General features: G+C 55.5%; 1 protein-coding gene across 1 annotated transcript in view; it reads right to left on the bottom strand.

Annotated features, from left to right (window-relative positions):
- Nucleotides 1–20,564, bottom strand: part of EPHA8 (EPH receptor A8) — a 51,250-nt gene that overhangs the window by 8,631 nt on the left and 22,055 nt on the right. The window contains exons 3-10 of the mRNA XM_054222287.1: nt 19,820–20,483; nt 6,098–6,253; nt 4,670–5,005; nt 2,278–2,402; nt 1,947–2,109; nt 1,388–1,484; nt 673–740; nt 10–135 (exon numbers count right to left, since the gene is read on the bottom strand). Coding sequence (XP_054078262.1) covers nt 10–135; nt 673–740; nt 1,388–1,484; nt 1,947–2,109; nt 2,278–2,402; nt 4,670–5,005; nt 6,098–6,253; nt 19,820–20,483 — 1,735 coding nt within the window. The remainder of the gene's footprint in view (nt 1–9; nt 136–672; nt 741–1,387; nt 1,485–1,946; nt 2,110–2,277; nt 2,403–4,669; nt 5,006–6,097; nt 6,254–19,819; nt 20,484–20,564) is intronic.

The following is a 20,564-nucleotide window of genomic DNA, read 5'->3' as shown; positions in this document are numbered from 1 at the left end:
GGGACTCACCAGACCCAATGACCTTTTCAATCTTGATCCGTGATGCCTCAATTTCACGGGTGAACTCATGCACGGCTTGGCAGGGGTCCTCATATGTATGGGGGTCCACATAGAACTTGGACTCAGGGAACTTCACTGCCAGGTTTCAAAGGGGAGAGAGGAGATAAGCTCTTTCAGGCAGCCCTTCCAAGAAGTAGGGGCACCCAGCAGCTGGGCAGAGGATGGGCAGTTGTAGGACTTCTTGGGTTGACATGCTGAGGGGCCACAGAGGCTGCAGCCCGAAGGAAACCCAAGGCACTCTTTGGCACAGCGGTGTGCTCAAAGCAGTCCAGGATGTGGCTACCCAGGTATCCTCCGTGTGATTGTCCCCATCCACCAACCCCCCATCCCTCGCCTGTGATGAATTTTCCACTCTTCTAGCCTGCTGCTACCTGGGATGAAAGTGCTGCAGTCCCATCTCACACTGTGCAGCCCTTCAGCCCCATTACCTGGATGCCCCTGGGATCAGAGCCCCTGCTCAGCTCTCCTAGACACATCCCCAGAAGCAGTCAGTGGCCAAACCCCTTACCCCTGGAAAGCACAGCAGTGCCAGGGGGTAATGGTCCAGGTCCCTGCCCATCCACAGGGCTGAGGTCCTTCACACCCCAGGGGCAGCAGCAGGGAGGGTCCTACCTTGCCCGTTCTGATAATGCATCTTCTCCTCATCGGAGTCCTGGAAAGCCTTGCTGTACCCGCAGTGCCTGCCACAGGGAGACAAGGGTCAGAAGAGGTGCTCCTGTCCCTTGCTCCCACAAGCAGCCCTAAGGCAGGGTGGAAGACTGTGTGCCAGGGCTGTCGGCAGCCCAGGAGGAGCTGCAGCTAACACTTGGCTCTCTACCAGCAGCATCCCTGCGCCTTGATGGACAGACACTTTGGCCTGGAGCAAGGTACCTTCCAGGTGCTCTCCAAGGCTTGGCAGCGCTAAAAGCTGCTGCCCTTTTGTCTCCTCTAGGCAGTGAAAAGTGTGTTCCAGATGCCTGGCTCAGCCATGCTGACATGGAACAGCACACAGTCCTCCTTAGACTTTTCTGGTGGAGTAGAGCTCTTTCCACTCCTGACCTTCCTCCTAGCCCATCCCTTCAGCCCTCATACTGGTATAGGTATTGCCATGGCTATCGCTATTGCTATTGCTGTTCAGCCTTCTGGCATGAGGAGAAGGTCTGGAGACGGTTCTGCCCCAGGGAAGGTGGAGGCACAGTGACTTCTAAATGAAGTCTCCTGGTTGCTTATTAACCGCTGACCTATGGATGCTCTGGACAAACTGAGAGGAGCCAATTTGCACCCAAGTTCTCCCATCCCTCCTGCCCTGCTTGGTGACAAGCTGCACTGACCACCAGAAACCACTTACCTCTTCTTGCAGATTAGGACCACCAGCAGCGCAACGAGGCCAGTGATGAGCGTCAGGCAGATCCAGACAATCGTCATCGTGTCGTACCGGAGAGACACTGGAAGAAGCAGGGTAAGAAGGAGGTGAGCTGGAGTGAGGAGCGCTCTGCTGTGCTCAGAAACTCACCTGCCCTACTGGGGTCATGTTCTTCAAAGATAAAGCACCATTCCCCATCCAGCCCCAGCTTTTTTGTACAGGAACCATTTACACATGGGGAAACCAGGCACAGATCTGGGAAAGCCGTGGTGATACAGCAAACCAGCGCAGAGAGGAGTCTGGAGCCTCAGGACCCCACCAGGTCTTCCCCACCCTAACTGCTATGTCCTTCCTCCCCTATTCTTTCTAATGTATAAGCACATCTCTGGAGGGCTACCTCAAGCAAGCCCTGCAGCCTGAAACCCCAGGAGGTGTGCCTCCACCCTCCCTCCTGGCAGAGGAACAATGGCCACAGACAAGGAAATTGCCATCCCCCGTGCTCCCTGTCCCATATTTCCCACATCCCACAACTGCACACACTCACCTGGCTTCCCCGTTTCCACCTCCACAGTCTGGCTGAACCTCCCGCAGCCGGCAGAGGTGCGAGCCCGAACCTGGAAAATGTAGCGGGTTGCAGGCTTGAGCCCGGAGATGGTGGCAGTGGTGCCCTTGGATTTCAGAGTGGAATAGCTCTGCATTTCCTTGTCCTGGGGAAAAGCAACACCAAAAGCCTTGCTGCATCAGCACAGCAACACAAAGTCTTCCAAAATCGTCCTTTGTGCAAGGCTGGCTGATAGCAGCAATTGCACCAGCAGGATTTAAACTGTATAAATTCACCACGCTGGGACCGTTTGCGGCAGCAAGCTCAGCATTACCTTCTCGTAGTACTTGATCTCGTACTCCAGGATGATGCCATTGGGCTGGTCTGGCTCTTGCCACAGCAAGGTGACACTGTTCTGTCCCGTGCTCTCCTGACGGACCACCACCACCTGGGACGGGGCTGAGGGTGCAGACAGCAGGGTGTTAGGTGCCTGCTGGTGGGGTCCTACAGGGGTGAAGGCAGCAGGACACAGCAGCAGGAAAGGGTGGAACCGGAGCCCCATGCAGGACCCCTGGTGTAAACCATGTTTCTGTTTTAATTAAAGCCGCGTGGACACGAGTGCTTTGAAGGACGGGAGAAGAGGCTTGCAAGCGGGCTCTTGTTCACTTCAATTGCCTGGATCTCTTTCCCATGGAGTGAGCAGTCTCCAAGGACATGAAAGAGGAGAGCACTGTCCCAGCACACACAGGAGGGGGACACTGGTGCTTCGTGGTGATCTGAAGCCAGAAAGGAGAAGGGGCCGTGGGTCTGGAGGCCATGGAGTTCCCTGGCAGGACCCTCACCCCTGCTGCCCGACCTGGGGAAGGGGGAGAGGGAAAGGGAAGAGGGAGAGGGGAGATGACAAAGGCCCAGTGGGGTGGTCAGGGTGCCTAAAGGTCTAAAGGTGCCCTGGGGGTGCTCTCCTGCCCTGAGATACTTGTCATTTGCTTGGGCCTGGGTTGGTAGCCCGTGAATCAGTCCTTGTACCTACCATGTCCGAATTGGAGCTGCCAGGGCTGGAAGAGCCAACTCACCAACCTCTTTTCCCGCTGGGAAAATCCACTCTGGAAGGACCCCAAAGAGTGCCAGCTATTGGGTCCAACTTACGGGAAGGGGTCAGGCACCCTTTACGACCGTAACTGCCAGATGAAAAGTGGGATGTGGCAGCTCTGGGGAAGACAGAGCTGCTCTCTGCCATGGCTGTAGCAGCACGGAGACCAAAAGGGGCCGCAGGGTTTGCGGCAGCAGTGGGGCACCCAGGGACTGAAAGGTGGCAGTTTTAGCTCAGTTCATCTTTGGGCTGCCTCCTTTAAGAAGCAGAAATCACTGTTGGCACACAGAACCCCGGGGGAGCTGGGACTGGATGGGATGGAGCGAATCAGCTAAACCCTGCAGGAACCTGCAAACCATCTCTCCAAACAGCCCCAGGGCACCTCCACTGCACCTGCGCCTGCCCTGCTCGGCCACCTGTGGCTGGGGGGACAAGAGTGACCAGCACCCAACATGGGCAAGTGACAGTGCAGTGCAGCAGGGGTCCCTCAGCCCCTCCTGGCGGGCAGGGATGCTCTGTGATGTGCAGCAGCTGGAGCACCACGTAGGCACGGCAGCTAAACTTCAATCACTACCAAATTCCCAACCCTCCTGGTTTCACAGCACCTGCTCAGTATCCACTTTCCAGCAGAGAGGTTGAAATGGGAATATTCATCACTTCCCAAGAGCATCCCACTCCGAGGCATCACGCTGATGCCGCTCGTCAGCACTTGGAGGGATCACGCAGGAGTGAGCCTGCAGGACCGAACCATTTCCACGTGGGCTCGGTGGAGGGGTGAAGAAGTGCCACAGGCAGGCATTGGTAACAAAAGGGTCTTCTTCTCGTGCCAGCCATGAGCTAACCCAGCGAGACTCCCCGGGTTTCTCCTGCTGGCACCGCTGCCGTGAGAGCAGAAGGGGCTCGGCATCACAGCAAGTTCCCGTGGGCTCGTTTCCAACTGGGAGGATTAACAAGAAGGGTCAGTCCCTGCCCTGTCCCCTCTGCCTGCAGCATTCTCCATGGAACGGGGCTTAGCTGGGCTCTGCTCCGGGGAGATGCCCAGGTGACCCTGGAGCAAGGTCCTGGCCCACCTGGGAGTAGAGCATTGCTCAGAAGTATTTCCCGGGGAAAGAGCATTTCACAGCAAGGGATTTGCAAAGATGAGACATGCATGAGAGAGGCTTTTCCCAGCAAACGTTGCTGTCACCTGCCAGGTCCTGGCATTGGTGTGAGCTAAGAGCAGACCATGAACTGCTGCTTGGCCCTTTGGGAAGGGACAGAAGGCTGGAGGAACGGCCTGAAAGATTCATGCTCCACTTAGTGTTCCTGTCAACAAACAAGTGTTCTCCGTGCCCCGTCTCCTGCAGAAAAGGAGCCTCCACCAGTGGCTGCAGGCTGGAGTGGAGGGAAAGGAGAATGAAAAAGGATACCATGAACCAGAGAAGGGTAAGAGTTGCCTTGGGCAGCAGCTTGTCTCCACCTCCATCAGCAGAGAGGATAGGGGTCCCATCTCCTGGGGGTCCCATGCCCATCACCAAACCAGCCCTTGGCTGCTAATGGAGGTTCTGCCTCCTGCAGATACTGGCTGGGGCAACGTCGGAGCAACATCAACATCACCCACACGGGCAAAGCCTGGGGGGGTGTCTGCTCCTCCTACCTGCCTGGTTTGTCGTGATGTTGGCGACTGCAGCCCTCCTGGACTCCAGGCTGAGGTCAGAGACGCCGTTGACCGCCTCCACCCAAAAGGAGTAGTTGGTGTGGGCCAGGAGGTTGGTCACCGTCAGCGCTCCCTGCACCAGGCTCATCTGCTGGGGCACGAAGCGGATCCCGCTGCCGCACGCCTCACACTGGCCGGCGTCCCCCGCGCAGCGCCTGCAGACCACGTTGTACACGACATCAGCGCGGCCGCCTTTGTCCAGGGGCGGGCCCCACTCCAGTGTCACCGAGGTGCCATTGACACTGGAGATCAGGTTCACAGGAGCAGAGGGGGGGCCTGGAAAAGAAGCAGAGGTTCAGGCAGAGCCGCGGCTGCCGAAGTGTGTTGGGACTGGCGGGGCATGGGACCAACGGGCAGATGCATCTTGGGCAGCACGTACCTGCACGTACAACAGTGCTACAGGGAATACAGAGCTGCCCGGAGGGGAGAGTGCTCCAAACAGAAGGCAGCAAAGACCCAGACAGGTCTCAGGATGAAATGCCGTGGAGGTAAGATGCTCTGCATCAGGATGCCAAATGCCAAGCAGGCAAGAGCTGATGTTTGTTCTTGGGGGAAGCAGGAAGCCATGGGGCTGCATGAAGCTTTTGGGGGAAGAGACAGGGCGTTGATGGGCTGGATGGTAGAGAACAGGACCTGCTCACCTAAAGGGACGGCAAACTCACATTCTCTGGGGAGATTAACAATCTTGGGTGGATATCCCCGAGGGAAGCACAAGTCAGATGTTGCTGACCTGTCTTTCACCCTGGCTTCAGCTAGCAGCCCCACACCTTTCTGCCCTCCTGGAACAACTACAGAGAGGATGACTCCTCCTGGGATGTTCTTGTCCCTTTTTAATAGCACCAGGCCCCTCAAAGCAGCCTCTTGCAGAGAGCTGAACTGGAGCCACATGACCAGCCCTAGTGCCACCGTCCACCCACAGTGAAGGGGAGCACAGCAACACTTGCACTGCCCCGTGGGCCCCCAGGGGTCCGACCACCCGTAGCATTTCTGCAAAGGACAGCAGCCAGCAAGCGGTCGGTGCGCTGGCTGGTGCGTGAGCAGGCAAGCTTGCCGTCAGAGCCATGGTCTCACCCTCTTCTGCTCCAGCACAGGAGAGAGCCCCAGGAGGGAAGCAGACTCTGGCCAGGGTTGCTTGGAGAGCAGCAGGATGAGGACGAGACGGAGGGCAGTGAGGGAGCGCAGCTAAGGGCGTCTCAGCTCTTGCGCCAAAGGGAGACACGGGGTTGAAATGCTGCCACATCGTCTTGGTGGGCATGCGGAGAGGGAAAGGGGCACGCTGGCCTCAGCCAGGGAGCATCTGAGTGACTGAGGACGCGGCGCCTGCCCCGCTGCAGCGCAGACGGGTGCCTGGGCAGCCGGGGTACTCACGCGTGCAGGCGGCCGAGGGGGGGTCCTGCACCGCCCTGTAGAAGCTGCTGTCGCAGCGGCACACGCGGGCCGCCCGGCTCTCCGAATGGCTGTGCAGGGGACACTTTGCACACAGCTGGTCCCCGGGGGCTGACTTGTAAAATCCCAGCTGGCAGGCTGCAGGGGAGGGAAGGGGCAGAGATCAGTGGGATGCGCCTGGACGAGGAGCATCCCACGACTCAGTGGATCCCACCAGCACAGAGCTGGACCCCACTCTCATCCCTTTCCCAGCGCATGAGAAACCAGCCCTTCTCCCCAGTGCCTGGTCCAGCTGAAAAACAGGCTCTGTGAAAACTGCTTTAGTCTCCCCCAGGATGTACTTGCTGCCGTCCTGGTACCCATTCCCCACTGTTTCAGAAGCAGACTTGGGTGCCTCCAGTTTTCGTGAGCTGCAGAGCTCGAGGTGCCCTCCTTGCACCGTGCCGGCTGCCCAGAGCTCTCCCCACTGCAGCCACCCCGATGGGCCACTGCCTGGCCCCGGGGCACTGCAAAGATCCAACCAGGCAGTACTGGAAATCACCTTGTTAATTATTCTAAGAACCATCATTTATGGGTCAAATTTACGGCACAGTCCTCACTTCACAGCACTCGCCGCGCCATTTATGCTGGCTGCGCCCAGGTGCCCCAGAACACCCGCGTGGGTGGTTTCAAGAATTAAAAGCTCCACGTCTGGGACGTGGTGCGCATCCCTCTGCAAGCCCCTGACGCGCTGCTGTACAAAGCAACAAGTTTCCTTGCACAAAACAAAGGGAGAACACCCTCTCTTGTTTCACGTTTCGGCAAACCGGCAGTGCATGCACGCTGCCTGCTCTCTGCGGAGGACAGCAAGGCCAAATGAGCCAGCCTGAGCTTTTTCTGACAGCACGACCCGCCTTCGGTTGCTCTGACACCTCCCGGTGCTGGGGGCTCTGCGGCAGGAGCACACGCTCATCCCACGCCAGGGCTGGCATCGGTCTGCTCCGTCCTACCCCCGCCTCTCCCGGCAGCCCCTCGGGTGAACCATTTGTCACACAAACAAGCAACTCGTATCTCATTAGGAAAATTGATTAGCTCAAGAGTGACATGTGGCATGTCAGGTATCTGTCTGGGGGTGGAAGGATCTGTCCTCTCTTGCAGATTTTGATTCCAAGTAAGGAAAAACAGGCTCTGTCTGTGTTCCCGTATTTATCAAGCACTTCTAGGACCAGTTCCAGTGATTCAAGCATTAATCCTGGCTCTGAGTCATTTCTGTTTTCCCCTACTGAGGTAGTAATACCTTCATTTTCCCGTCTTTACCCCCAGTGGCCAGCTCTGCATACAGCTTCAATTTTTGCTTCCAAGCATGTAGAAGGGTTTTGTTTGCGATCCAGCATCCCCGGTGGTCTGGGTCCCTCTGTGCTGTCTGTTTGTTCTGCTTCTAGGTGCCGATTTGTTTTCTTATATAATAACACTCCTTTCCTTGCCTCGCCACAGATCTCCTTGGCGTGATTGCTACCAAGATATTTCACATATCACACACTGCACAGTAATACAACGGCCTCTTTATGGCCAAGCTACTTCCAGCAATGGCAGCTGAAGGCAGTGCTGCAGCCACACACATCCCTGGTGGCTTGCTGGTCCCTCTGCAGACTCTGTCACCAGCTTCTGTGGTAGTTTTGCACCTAACACTACCTTAAAGACAGGGCAGCAATACCCCCAGCAGGACGTACATGTGCCGCACACACCAGAGATGTTGGTATCGCAGGTTGGTATCATCACATCTTGGTACAGCAGGCTGGAAAAAGCCAAGGCCAGCAGCTCTGGAGTTCATTCCTAAATTCGTCATTCTCCACTCCCCAAAGGGCATCAGAGCAAGGAGCAGAAATGCCCAAACTTGGGGGTGGAAGGGAAGGAGGCTGTGATGCACGGGGAAATTACAGCAGCTCGGGGTTTGCTTTGCTGCACAGCTCTCTCAACACCTTTCACCCCATCGATGGCATCAGAAGAGGAGCCAGGGACTCTCTGCCTTACCGAATGCCCTCTGCCTGATGCCGCAACACTCGTTAGTCTGCAACACCTTCTTTTTGGGTGTAAGACTGAGACGAGTCCTGTTACACCCTCTTCTCAGGTGGGGACAAATTTGGGAGGTAGCCAGCTGCGGGGGGAGGGGAAAAACAACAAAAAAAAAACCACCAAAAAATATCTCAGAGAGAAAAGTTCCCAGTTTTACTGTGTGGGAAAGGATGAAGACACGGCACGAGCACAGCCCCCCAGGTGGGAACCGAGCAGTGAGACAGCCCCGCTGCCTGCGCTGGGCAGCATGCATGGCAGGCTTTGCTGCCTTCAACTCACGCGAATCCCCCTTGGACCTGCGCGCCACCGCCACCTCTACCCGTGCAGCAACCAGCAGCTCTTGATTCAAGAGGCACTGGAGTGGTTCCGCCCACCAGTATTTAATTAACGGCAGAGAAATCAGTACCACATCAGGTATGGCGAGACAGGCCAGCAGGAAGGACAGGAACACAAAGCTCAGCAGATTTGCACCAAGTAACTGTAATCACTTAGCATTTAATGCTGTAAAAAAATCCCTGTTAATTACCTGTAGCAATGATTCACAATTATTTTAGATGCACTCAGGGGGAAAATTACCCTAAACGACAAATTGCAGGTGAATTTGTGCACCGGGGCAGAGCCATCGGGAGCCACGTCCCGGCACCTGGACAGCAGAAGCACGCGAGGAGGCCTGGAGAGCCGCTGGGGCCGGGGCAGACGCTGCCCTGGATGGGGTCACGCACCTCTGTGCATCTCGGTGCTTGCTTTAGACGCAAGCAGGACACATGTGCAAAGCCTTTCACAGTCATGGGAGAGGGCACCAGCTAGGAGCCTGCGCAAGATAGGAAAACCCTACAGTACAGGATGACAGGCATGTCCCGCTCTGGATTGAGCTCTGTCGTGCCAGGCCAATGGCATGTAGAAGACAAGGACCTCCCTCGTTAGCTCTGGTAGGAGCAATTCGTCAGAGAAGTGGCCAGCGAGAAAAATTCAATGAAACGCACCAGGTCTAAAATCTACAGGGCTCCACAACTATGGTTGTAGCACACACTGAAGCTGCCAATATCTGAAGTCACCCATCAGGGAGGTGCAGAACAGTTGTCCTGCTGTCTTCACTGCAACCAGCTACTGCCACCCGCCAGAAGTGCCCTCCCAGGAGCCCTGTGGAAGGTGGTGATTTCTTTTTTTAAATTATTTTATGCAATTGATCCCCTTGCTCTCTGTCTGAGGATCTCGGGTCCTGCCTCCTTGTGGACCACCAGGAGTCCTGCTCCTGGTGTTCTCCTTCTGTCCCCAGTGCCGTTCCCCCTGCAAAACCCAGCCGAGGCTGCCTGTCCTTGTAGTCTCCTCTCATGGTGTGGTTCTGCAGCGCACAAGGGACGGCAGCAGACCTTCACCCACAGCCCCAGCTCAAGACTTGCACATCTACACTGGGCTTGCTGCCCAGACACCTGGCTGGTCCCGGTATCACAAGCAGAGCCTACAAAAACCAACACTAAACCTTGTGCTTGGCACAGCACATCTCCAGCCCTCTGTCGCATAGGTGGGTTCCCAATTATCACCCCAGCCTGTTGGGGTCAATACCAGGGGGCTTCCACTGATCCCCCCACCCTGCACAGCACACCTTACCTGTTTTTCCCAGCCCACCAGCCCCACTCTCTCATGCGTCGCCTGCCCAAGGGACCCTGGAGCAGCAGGCTTGTCTCAGAAACAGCGAGCTCTGCCAGCCATCTGTAGTTCGGTCCATTTGTTTCCCTCCCTCTCCGTCCTCTGGGGACAGGACAACATCTGCTAATAAGCTGGCAGAGCTCGGGAGATGATAGATGAACCTGTCGAGGATACACTAGCCGGGAACAAGCCACTCTCCTCAGGCTGAAGTCACCGTCTGGGACAAGTGCTCTGCAGGTGGCCCTGGCGGGACCACCAAGGGCTACTTCAGTGGGGCTGCAAATGCAAGCATTGACGCCGTGTCACTCCTTCTGGGCTCCATCCTCAGCCCAGGAGGTTTGGGCAGGGCAAGTGCGCAGTTGGGAGGGTGCCGTGGGGCAGTTCTGTGGCAGTGGTGCCACCAATTGCCCCCTTCCCTGACCCTGAAATAAAGCTGGGCATCAGCAAGCACCAGAAGAGCAGCCATGTACCTCCCTTTGGCAGTGCTGGGATGAGATAGAGATGGAAATAAGGGCGTCATAGCCACTGTGACAGCCAGAGACAGGCACCGGTCCCAGAGCCCTCCAGGCTGCGAGAGAAGCTAACACACAAAATCCCAGCTCCTTTCGATCCGGTTTCAGCGTGATGCCTCCACTCTCAACTCCCACATGACACAGGCACTGAAACAGAAGCACGTTATTCACAGTTATGTCTGAAAAAGAGGTATCCACCCGATTTCCCCAAACCTCATGTTTTTGCAATGCTGTGTTCCCCTTTCCCTGCAATCCCAGGTCAGCCCAGGCTTTGTCCCCAGGCTGGCTGGTCTGGAGGGGGTTCTGGGGGCTGGCTGGGCTGGTTCTCTCGGACAAAGTCTTATTTCCCACGGCTGATGCTCTGTACATCCTTTGGGTGCTGCTTGCCCCTACACTGTCTCACACCTCTGACCACTGTCCTACCTCCCATGCCTGAGCACCACCTTACAGCCCGTCACACAGCCCACTTCCTACCTTGCAGCCCCGTTGTATAGCTCACAGCCCTTCCCACCTCCAACACTTACTGACGTACAGCCCGTCACACCACTCCGCACACCTGAAGTCATCTCATATCACCCCAGGCTCCACCTCATAGAATCATAGAATCACAGAATGGTTTCGGTTGGAAGGGACCTTAAAGCCCACCCAGTGCCACCCCCTGCCCTGGGCAGGGACACCTCCCACCAGCCCAGGTTGCTCCAAGCCCCATCCAACCTGGCCTTGAACCCCTCCAGGGATGGCGCAGCCACAGCTTCTCTGGGCAACCTGGGCCAAGGGCTCACCACCCTCACAGCAAACAATTTCTGCCTCAGATCTCATCTAAATCTCCCCTCTTGCAGTTTGAAACCATAACCACTCATCCTATCACTACACTCCCTGATCAAGGGTCCCTCCCCAGCTTTCTTGTAGGCCCCCTTCAGGGACTGGAAGGCGCTCTAAGGTCTCCCCGGAGCCTTCTCTTCTCCAGGCTGAACACCCCCAACTCTCTCAGCCTGTCCTCACAGCAGAGGGGCTCCAGCCCTTTGATCATCTCCATGGCCTCCTCTGGCCCCACTCCAACAGGTCCATGTCCTTCTTGTGCTGAGGGCTCCAGAGCTGGACGCAGTACTGCAGGTGGGGTCTCACCAGCGCAGAGCAGAGGGGCAGAACCACCTCTCTGGATCTGCTGGCCATGTTTCTTTTGATGCAGCCCAGGATGCAGTTGGCTTTCTGGGCTGCAAGCGCACATTGCTGGGCTGTGTTGAGCTTCTCGTCCACCAGCATCCCCAAGTCCTTCTCCTCAGGGCTGTCCCTGGCCCTTCTTTCCCACAATTCAACCCATCTCACCCTCCTTCACACCCCTAAATGTTGCAGAGTGGGAAACAGGGGGAATTTTCACCCACCAAGGTTTTGCAAAGCTGGCAAAATCCTACGCCTCAGGCTGCGAGCAGATGGCACGTGCAGCAAAGGGCACTCTGCACAGCTTCTTGCTCAACACCCAGCTTTCAGGGCTGCCAGGACAAGTTGTATAAGGAGGGCCCGGCACTTCCCAGTGGAGTAATTCCATTTGTGGTTCTGGGCAAACTGGTAGCATGGTGGTCCAGACCGGCTGCATCCCAAACTGGACTTGTGCATGGTGCACAAGAAAAATCAGCCGGTCTCACTTCTTGCCTTGAAATCAGCACTGTTGACTCTGCCCTGCTCTTGGGGGCTGGACTAGGTGATCTCCAGAGGTCCCTTCCAACCCCTGCCATTCTGTGATTCTGTGATTCTTCTTCCCTACATCTTTAAAAAAAAAAAAAGAAAAAAAAGAAAAAAAAAGCAGGAAGCATCCAAATCCCAGTTTGCTGCGAGTGCTGCTTGGCTGCCCGGTGCAGACATCCTTCTGCAGGAGCAAAGTCGAGGTGACACTGTGCAGGCTTATGTAGGTGAGACAGCCTGGCATGCTCTCGGAGCAAAGGCTTTTTTATAAAGCTTATCTGGGGAAATGCTACAGCTTGCAGGACTTGGATGGAAACAGACGGCCTAACGCTAGAATTAGAAAAAAAGCTGTTTCCAAATCTCAGACTTGTCGAAGGATTTTAGACAGAACTATCCAAGGCTTCTGGAAAAAAAAAAACAAAACACCAAAACAGTTTTCAGCAGACCAAAAACAAACCCAGCAAATGCTGTGTTCAGGAAGGAGCGGGGCTGAATGGGAGCCCCCCCTGCAGATGACGGTGCTGGAGGTAACCCTGCATCCCTGCTGCAAGGCTTCTGGGAGCAAAGACGCATACATGTAGAAAGGACATACAAAACACCAATAACTTGATCCCAGCCCCTGCAGGAACCAGTATGCAGCTTTGGAGGGTTTGTGAGCCCTCTCACCGCGTGCTTATCGCTGTGGATATATACAGGGGCTGAGCTTTGTAACAAGGGTGCCCAGCTCTGGGGCAGAAGCAAGTGAAGAGCATCGCAGGGGCCAGCGCAGCCCTCGCCCTGCACAGCTGAGCGCCACCAGCTTTTGGATCCCTTTCTCCTTCATAGGGAAGTGTCAGCAGCAGCATGTTGTTTTCGGGAAGGGGGGAGAAGTCGGCACCCAAGGAGCAGGGACACGGCTGGGATCTGGTTCTCATGCCAAGCACAGAACAAATTTTTGGCATAGTCTTGATGCTCTGTGGCAATGAGGAGCATCTTCCCCATGCAAGGCGGCGACACCAAACCTCTGAACGTGTTGGCAGAGAATTGAAGGTCCCCAGCCTCCCATTGCACTGCACCATCCCCCGTGTAAGTACTGGTGCAAAACGTCGGGTCTTTCCCGCAGACTTTATTTCTAAACTCCCCAACAGCAGTTTCCCAGGCACCTGCACACTCTGAATCCAGAGCAACAACCTGTGCTCATGACCTGAACCTGGCCAAATTCTGTGGAAGAGTTCAAACAAAAAAACCAAACAACCCACATTCCAAAACTGCTGAAGGTCTTTGAATGCTGCCAGATCCATCTATCACAGTCCAGCTGCTCTTCGGCGCTCCTTATAGGGGCTACAGAGACCTACCAAGCACAAACGAAATTTGTTTCATCCCCATCAATACCCTGCACTCCAGTCTAGCATCATTCTCACCCTTCATCTGTGTCAGTGACTGAACGCAGCAAACTCAGGGAAAAGTGGCAAACAATAAAATATTCAGCCAGGGACAAACCCCATCTTGTTCTGTTGGTGGGGAAAGGGCGGCTCTGCAGTCATCTTTGTTCTTTTTGTTTCTTCCAAACCAGAAATAAAAATAAATGGGTTTAGGTGTTGGTGGGGGTGGGGGGCACTGCTTGGTTTTGTTTTCCTAGTAAATGCAATTGGTCATTTGCTTGAATTTTAGAGGAGGGATTGAAGGTGCTGGAGATACTGAAAACACCATGTCCTGCGCCCTGCCTTCTCCAGCATGCTCACTGTGCTGAATTATCCACGTACACACAGCGCAGCAGACCGGGGATCCAAACGGACCGATTAGCAGCCGGGTCTGGGACCGTAAGCTGGAAGCCCTGGTATGAGGCAAGTATGAATCCCGGGATCCCATCCCAGGGCTGGATAATCTTCCCAGGGAAGAGGTTTTTCCTAATGTCCAAGTAATTTGGACAATATCCTAATTGCAAGCAATTTGTGGCTCTGACACATCTTTGCAGTCTGTTCCCATCTGAAGTCTGACACCTGGATCCCGAAGAGTCTGAGCTTATGTGGTTTGGAAAACAAACTGTTTTCGGTTTTTGTGTGTATGACGCGGGGCTTTGCATGGGATAAACAGAAGGCGATATAATCTTACCAGTCCGTATTGCCTGTATTTTAAAAAGCAGCTGACTGGCTGGCAAACCAGCAGCGAAAATCTTGTGAGTCGCTAAGTGTCTTTGATTTTCTTGCCTGGCAACACTGAAAGGACGTTTGCGTAACTCCCATAGCGCATTATTGAAAACTATCCCTGCTCCTGCCCTTGAACGGTTGATTTTGGTTGACCCACGGCAGAAGCCGTCGGCGGTGGGCTCCCGGGGCATTGGTGCAGCCTAGCACGGGGTGTGACAGCCTGGACCCCTGCCAGCAGGCACGGGGGTGCTCCGAGCAGGCGTCCCCGAGGTGCAGCACAGCCACCAAACCTGCGGCTTGGAGCTGGCACGTGTGCGCCGGGACTCGCGTGGGGAGTCTCCTTGAGACCCACACCAATTTGCAAAGGAGCGTGAAACACTCCAACGTGCTTGCTTGGAGTCGCAGTGACAGGTTCTTTTGACACACATTTATCTGTCAGCTTGGTACGTGGTACGCGTGTTTCCAGGCAGGACCTAAGGCAGGTGGAGCCCAGCCTGGCAATGGGTGCCCGAAATCCCAGATTTGCTGGTTGACAGAGGCATGTGTAACACCCACACACACACATTTTTGGGGGCCCGGTGTAGCCCAAAGACAAGAAGATGGAGTGTTCTTGCAGTCAGCCCAGCCAGACCAGTGTCCTGTTTCCAGCTGAGCAGCCTGTATTGGCAGTTTCCCATGAAGACACAACACAAGCTCACGGTCGCACCCAAGCCCAAGGAGTGCAGCTCACGTGCTTTCCTCCCCTTCCAACGCCGGCATCTGGACCACATCTGCTCACACGGCTGCAAAGGTTTGCTGCCGTGGCTGCAGGTGATTGCCCAGCCCAGCACAGCTGGAGTCCGAGTCTCTGACCTGGCTTCCCCTGCCAATGGCTTCCCCTGTGTCGTTGTGTCCCCCGGTGCTTCTAGGGCTTGCCCTGACCCTGTCTGGCCAGGGCTGTGCTCACCAGCACAGTACACAGGTGATGGGGTGAAGCTAGGTGGGGTTTCCCCTCCTCTCACGCCACGTAGCTCTGCTCCCCACTTCCCCACCAGCTGGAAAGTCAGTCTCCACTGACTTTCTTCATAAATGTCCATGGATGCAAAACTGTATTCACAAGCACATAATTGCCAAGCTGGGTATTTTCTCCTCTTAATTAGCAATGCTGTGGTGCTTTAATTGCTCGATTAAAGTTGCCCACAAGGAAGGTTTAAGGTACATTAAATTTGCTGATTGGTTCATCAGCATGAATCCCACCAACTGGAAAAAATTAACTGGCTTCCAGATTGCTATCCAGACTCTCCAGATCGACTTCCACCATCCGTGTGCCACAGGAGGCAGGAGAGAGCCCAGCAGCAGAGGGGATTGTCCACAAAGAGCCAGCAGCCCTTCTCCCCATTTGGGAGCTAGAGGGGAAAGGGTCCCGGCAGCGACAGCCTCCCTCTCTTCTCCTTCTCCAGAGGACACGGGCCTTTTTTCAGCTTAAGCAGAGCTGGGTAAAGTCTGCTCCACATGCATCAGATGCCTGTTTGGTAGCTGTTCTCGCTCGGGCCTGGCAGGCTACAAACACCCATCCTCATGTGCAAATGGTGGGCTGACGGAGCAGCAGTTGCTTAATTGTTGCTCCCTCATCCCTGTTTTCCAGCCAAAGGCACCAGCCAAGCTGCAGCCTCTGAGCACCGCAGTGGGAAAGCAGCCAGAGCATTCAGGACACCCAGAGGCTAAGATGCCTGGTCCCAAACTTTTGAACAGCGAGTCCCGCTCCTGAAACCCATGGATATACTGCAAAGGTGCTCTTTGGGAACTGCATTGCTGCCAAAGGCTCATCCACCTGCTCTGACGGCTGGGAAGGGGGCCTGTCCCTTCTGTTTTACTCTTTTTCACTTGTTCATTAAAGAAAAATCTTCCTGGGAGATTCTGCACTCCTGGAGGTCTCCATGGCTGGTGGCTGGCTGGCTGGATTGTGTCAGCTCCCAGAGAGCAGCACCATGATCCATAGCCATGACACCGCTACCGATGGCCCAAACCAACTCTCTGCGCGTGTGCAACTCACCATCAGCTAAACAGATTTTAGCCCAGCTTTCCAGTTTTTCTCACTGGTAGCTGGTGACAGGTGCAGCCCAAGGAAGAATTCAGATCTGCCCAAAAAGGAATTCAGATCTGCCCCAAAAGGCTCACGCTGACGCCAGGGCCACAGCCCCAAAGCCTCGGTGGCTCAGGACCCCAGCAGCCCTCCCCAGAGAGGTAGGAGTGGGGTGGGCGAAGAGCCGCTGTCACCACCTGATCCTCCCGGTACATCTCTGCATCCACCCAGGGGACGGTACACCTCTGCATCCACCCAGGGGACGTGGTGCACGTGTCCCAGCCCTGTGTGAGGGGGTGGCTTGTGGGTTTCTTCCCTTCCCACAGAAGCAGCCCCAGGGTCAAAGTGCTCCCCTTTCCCATCTCTCTAATTGCACTGACCTTATTGAAATGGGTCTCTTGTTTGTCCTGTACAGCAGCTGCATGTAAACAAGGTGAATTATACTGATTGTCTTCTTATCTGATAAATTGCTGGGACAAATCCTTTTCACCCACGCTATTGCTTATTCTGCTATTCAGGCAGAGCAGTCGCTATTTGCTGTGCGTGAGAGATACTAACGTGTCTTGCTGTGGGCTGATAGGTTTCAAGGAGGAAAGCGCAGCACATCCAAGGCTGGATGCAGGTGACAGGGGATGAGGGAATCAAAGTCCTTCAGAGCCTTGAAACCAGAGGGGAAAAGCGAGTGGGGCAGCAGGACTGCGCTGCCCGGGGAGGGGGACCCCGAGGGGTTTCATCCTTGGGGTGGCTGTGGCAGAACATGCCATGGGACCAGAAGCTGGGAATGTTCGGAGCCAGCAGACCTCAGGACCCCACCAGCAGCTGTGGCAATTCATGCTCGATCCCGGTTTCTGCCCAGTAAGGGGGCAGCTGGAAAAGGGGGTCCTGTGCCTCTGAGGATGAATCAGGCAGATGCATGAGGCACAGACGCAAGGGACAAATGTCTTGTGCGATGCAGGGCTGTGACACATCTGATGCCAGGCTTAGTGTGGTCCTGAACCCCAACGCCCGTGGGCTGATGTCTGGCCCCCTTGTTTCCATGGGAAGTGCCCCTCACATCCTTATGGCAATCACCAGTACATCCCAACAAGATGAAACGTGTGGATCCCGCCCAGGTAAGCGCAAGGGGCCAGAGATCCCAGCCAACACCCCTCTTCCCAAACAAAGGGACATCCGAGGTGATAGCGGAGAGTACGGGGGATGAGAGGCAGCAAAGTTCCCTGGATCCCTACACATCCTCCAGCACGTCCCACCTCTCCCCGTCCTTCCCAGCTCTGTGGCACAGCCTGCCTTCTCCTCCGAAGGGCTGAGAACAGCTCTGGCCATGATCTGGTTTCCTGAGCTGTCTTCCATCACTCTGGCAGGTCCTTAGAAAAATGAACGTTAAAGAGGAGGGAGAGAAACCTCCACTGTTCAAACATCTTTAGCTTTGACAAATAGGGCGTCCGGCTGTGAAAGGCGAAAGGAAATTAATTTGGAATCACATTTTAAACACTGCCATAGAGGCAAAGTATCTTCTCTTTAATTTTTTTCCCCCCAAGCAAAAAATGAATTTCCCTGATATTTATAGAAAGATTATTAGGGCCACAAGGAGTGATTTATATCATCTCATCCCTCTGATGGAGAATGAAAAATTGCTGGGGCGACAGCCACTGGAATCCTGCTTTTGTCCGCCTGACAATTAAAACGGCTAATTTCCAACTCCGACGGATCCGCTGGGGTTATAAATCATTCCGGAAAGGCACTTTTCACTGTGAAAAATGAACTCTGCCCCAATCAAGCACGAGAGGCTTAGATCAGAGATTTGCATCTGTTTGCTTTCCTGTGTAAATATATGTACTCTGGCTCCACGTCCACCCACCAAAGGAGACGCCAGGAAGGAGGTGCTGCCCCTGCTTGCTTGATGCTGGGCTATCAAACTCCCTGTGCTAGGAGCTCCTAGGGATAAATGGGACAGGGAAGGCAGGGGGGCGAAATGACACTGAGGTCAGAGAAAATCCAGTGACATTTCTGTTCTGACGCCACAAGCCCTGGAAAGCTTCACCCGAGAGCATTGCTGGTTGGGCAGCGGGGGCTTGAGTCTGCGTGCATGCAGAAGGGCCAGCTTCTGCCCGTGTCCACCCCATCCAGGGAGGCAGGTTGGACCACGCTGCCTCCTGCACAGCACCTACGGCCGGGGCAATGCCACCAGGAAAGGGCAGGAGGGCGGAGAAGGATCTCTCCTACAGCTTCGCTCCCAGGAGAGAGAAACGTGTCCAAGCAAATACAGGAAAATGAAGCGGGTTTAGCACAACGTGGACCCCGGGGCGTCTCTCTGCCTCCAGGCTTTGGGGTGGTGATATCCTGGGGCAGAGTCTGCTGTACAGGACTGCAGGAGGCAAATACAGGGAAGATATGTTTGGCCCTTCTGAACCAAACCTCCCACTCGCCGCTCCCTGCAGTGATGGGGCTGGGACCCAGCCGTCCAGGTGGCCCATGCCAGTGCCCCCTCCCACGGTAGCACGTGCCTTGCCCCAAGCACACTTTGCACCCACTTTTTAGCATGGAAGGAGAAGACACTTTCTGAATTACCAGATCTATCTCAGGATGACTTTCAAATCAATGGTTGCAGACAGGAGGAGTTTCTGATAGAAGCATTTATCCTGCCCATCCTTCCCACTCTGCGTAGCTGGGAACCCACTGGGGCCGGCACAGGTCCCAGCAGCACCTGTATCCATTCCAGTCCGGCGTCGGACGCCCTAACCTTGTGTCAAGTCTCCCTAAGATAAATGCTCCACTTGACGTTTCCACGAAACTCAAACAAAGGCCCCGCACTCTTATTTGTGCTGCTCCCCTGAACACGTCCCATAAAGAAACCGAGAGCAAACAAACCTGTGCAGAGGGCTCTCACGGGGAGCCCCGAGCGCCGTGCTCTGTACACACACATCCCCGTGCCTGCTGCGCGGCTGCTGCTGGTCACCCCGCTTCCTTATCACAGTTTGTACAGTCGACAGCTTGAAGTCTGCCCAGCGGCACAGAGGACCCCGGGGAAGTCTCTCTGCACCCCGGGATGGCAGGGCTCTGCAGCAGCCCCGGGGAGGGGCGATGGATGGACGCAATAACCTTGTTTCATAAAAGCTCGGTGTTTTACTTTGTGCTTTCCTCACTTTCAAACGCTCCGCCAAAGGGAAGCGAGCGGTGGGGCATGTTGGAGAGGCCAAGTTGTGCTTTGCTGGAGCACACCAGCAGAGATCTCAACCAGAGACACCAACCAGAGCTGCTGGGGGCACTGGGCTGGGATGTCTGGGACATGCGCTCCATGGTAAGGAAAGATGGAGCCAGGGCAGCCCCTGCCCTGATGCCAGTCCCCATCGCAAAGCCAGTCCCCATCCCAAAGCCATGCCCTGTGCACCAGGATCTGTCACAGTCAGGCTCACAGGAGCTCCCAAGGAGCTTGCCGGTGGTACCAGCGACACATTTTGGAAGCATGAAGCCAGCCCAGCAAAGGCTTGAGCAGCCCCTGGCCTCCACAGAGGCTGTCCAAGTTTTTGCAAGCAGGCTTCTGTCCTCAGCCCTTCCCCAAAGAGGCAGGAGACCCTTGCAGCCACCCCTCCCTTGCAGGCACCACCAGGAAGAAGCAGGGACTCACCCATGCAGGAATCCCGCTGCTCTTCATAGCCAGCACTGCACACGCACTTCCCGATGGGCACCAACCATTCTCCCTCGGCACTGCAGTACATTTTGGGGGTGTCCCTCTCCTCCGAGTGGCCCACGCACTCTCCCCGCACTTCCACCAGGGAGGACGAGTCCGCCCCAGTCACAGCCTCGGAGAAGGATGCCAAGTTCCTCACCATTGCCGGGCACTTCTTGTAGTACACCCGCACCGAAACGATGGCGATGCAAGCACCTATGTCCTGGAAGGCCAAGTAGAAACCCCTCTTGCTCAGTGGCCCTACGCCCCGTACCTCTGTGTTCAGCTTCAGGCGCCTCACCCCCAGGTCCACGTTGGTGAAGCTCTCATCAGCTGCGATGGTGTCGATCTTCATAAACTGGCTCTCCCGCGTGCTCGTGCCCAGGTCCCGGTCGGACTCCAGGTAGTAGAGGTTGAAAGTCTCTTTGCAGGTGCCCAGCACGCCCGGCATGCTGTTACAGTCCCGCAGTGTGAATTTAATCTCTGCATAGACCCGCCGCGCGCCGTCCCTTTGAACCCAGTTGGTCCGTAGCCAGTTGTTCTGGTTGGGGGTCATGACATTACAGACCTGGTAGGTGTGGATGGGGCTGAAAAACTCATCCATTTCATTGATCGAATCCCACTGTGGGACAGAGAGAGAACAGGTCATTCCAGATGTCCCCAAACACTGGGTGAGCACAGGGCAGGCAGAAGTCTGTGCCAT

The sequence above is a fragment of the Rissa tridactyla genome, chromosome 16 (genome assembly GCF_028500815.1).
Source record: "Rissa tridactyla isolate bRisTri1 chromosome 16, bRisTri1.patW.cur.20221130, whole genome shotgun sequence".
NCBI lineage: Eukaryota > Metazoa > Chordata > Aves > Charadriiformes > Laridae > Rissa > Rissa tridactyla.
This window is presented reverse-complemented; position numbering and strand designations above follow the sequence as displayed.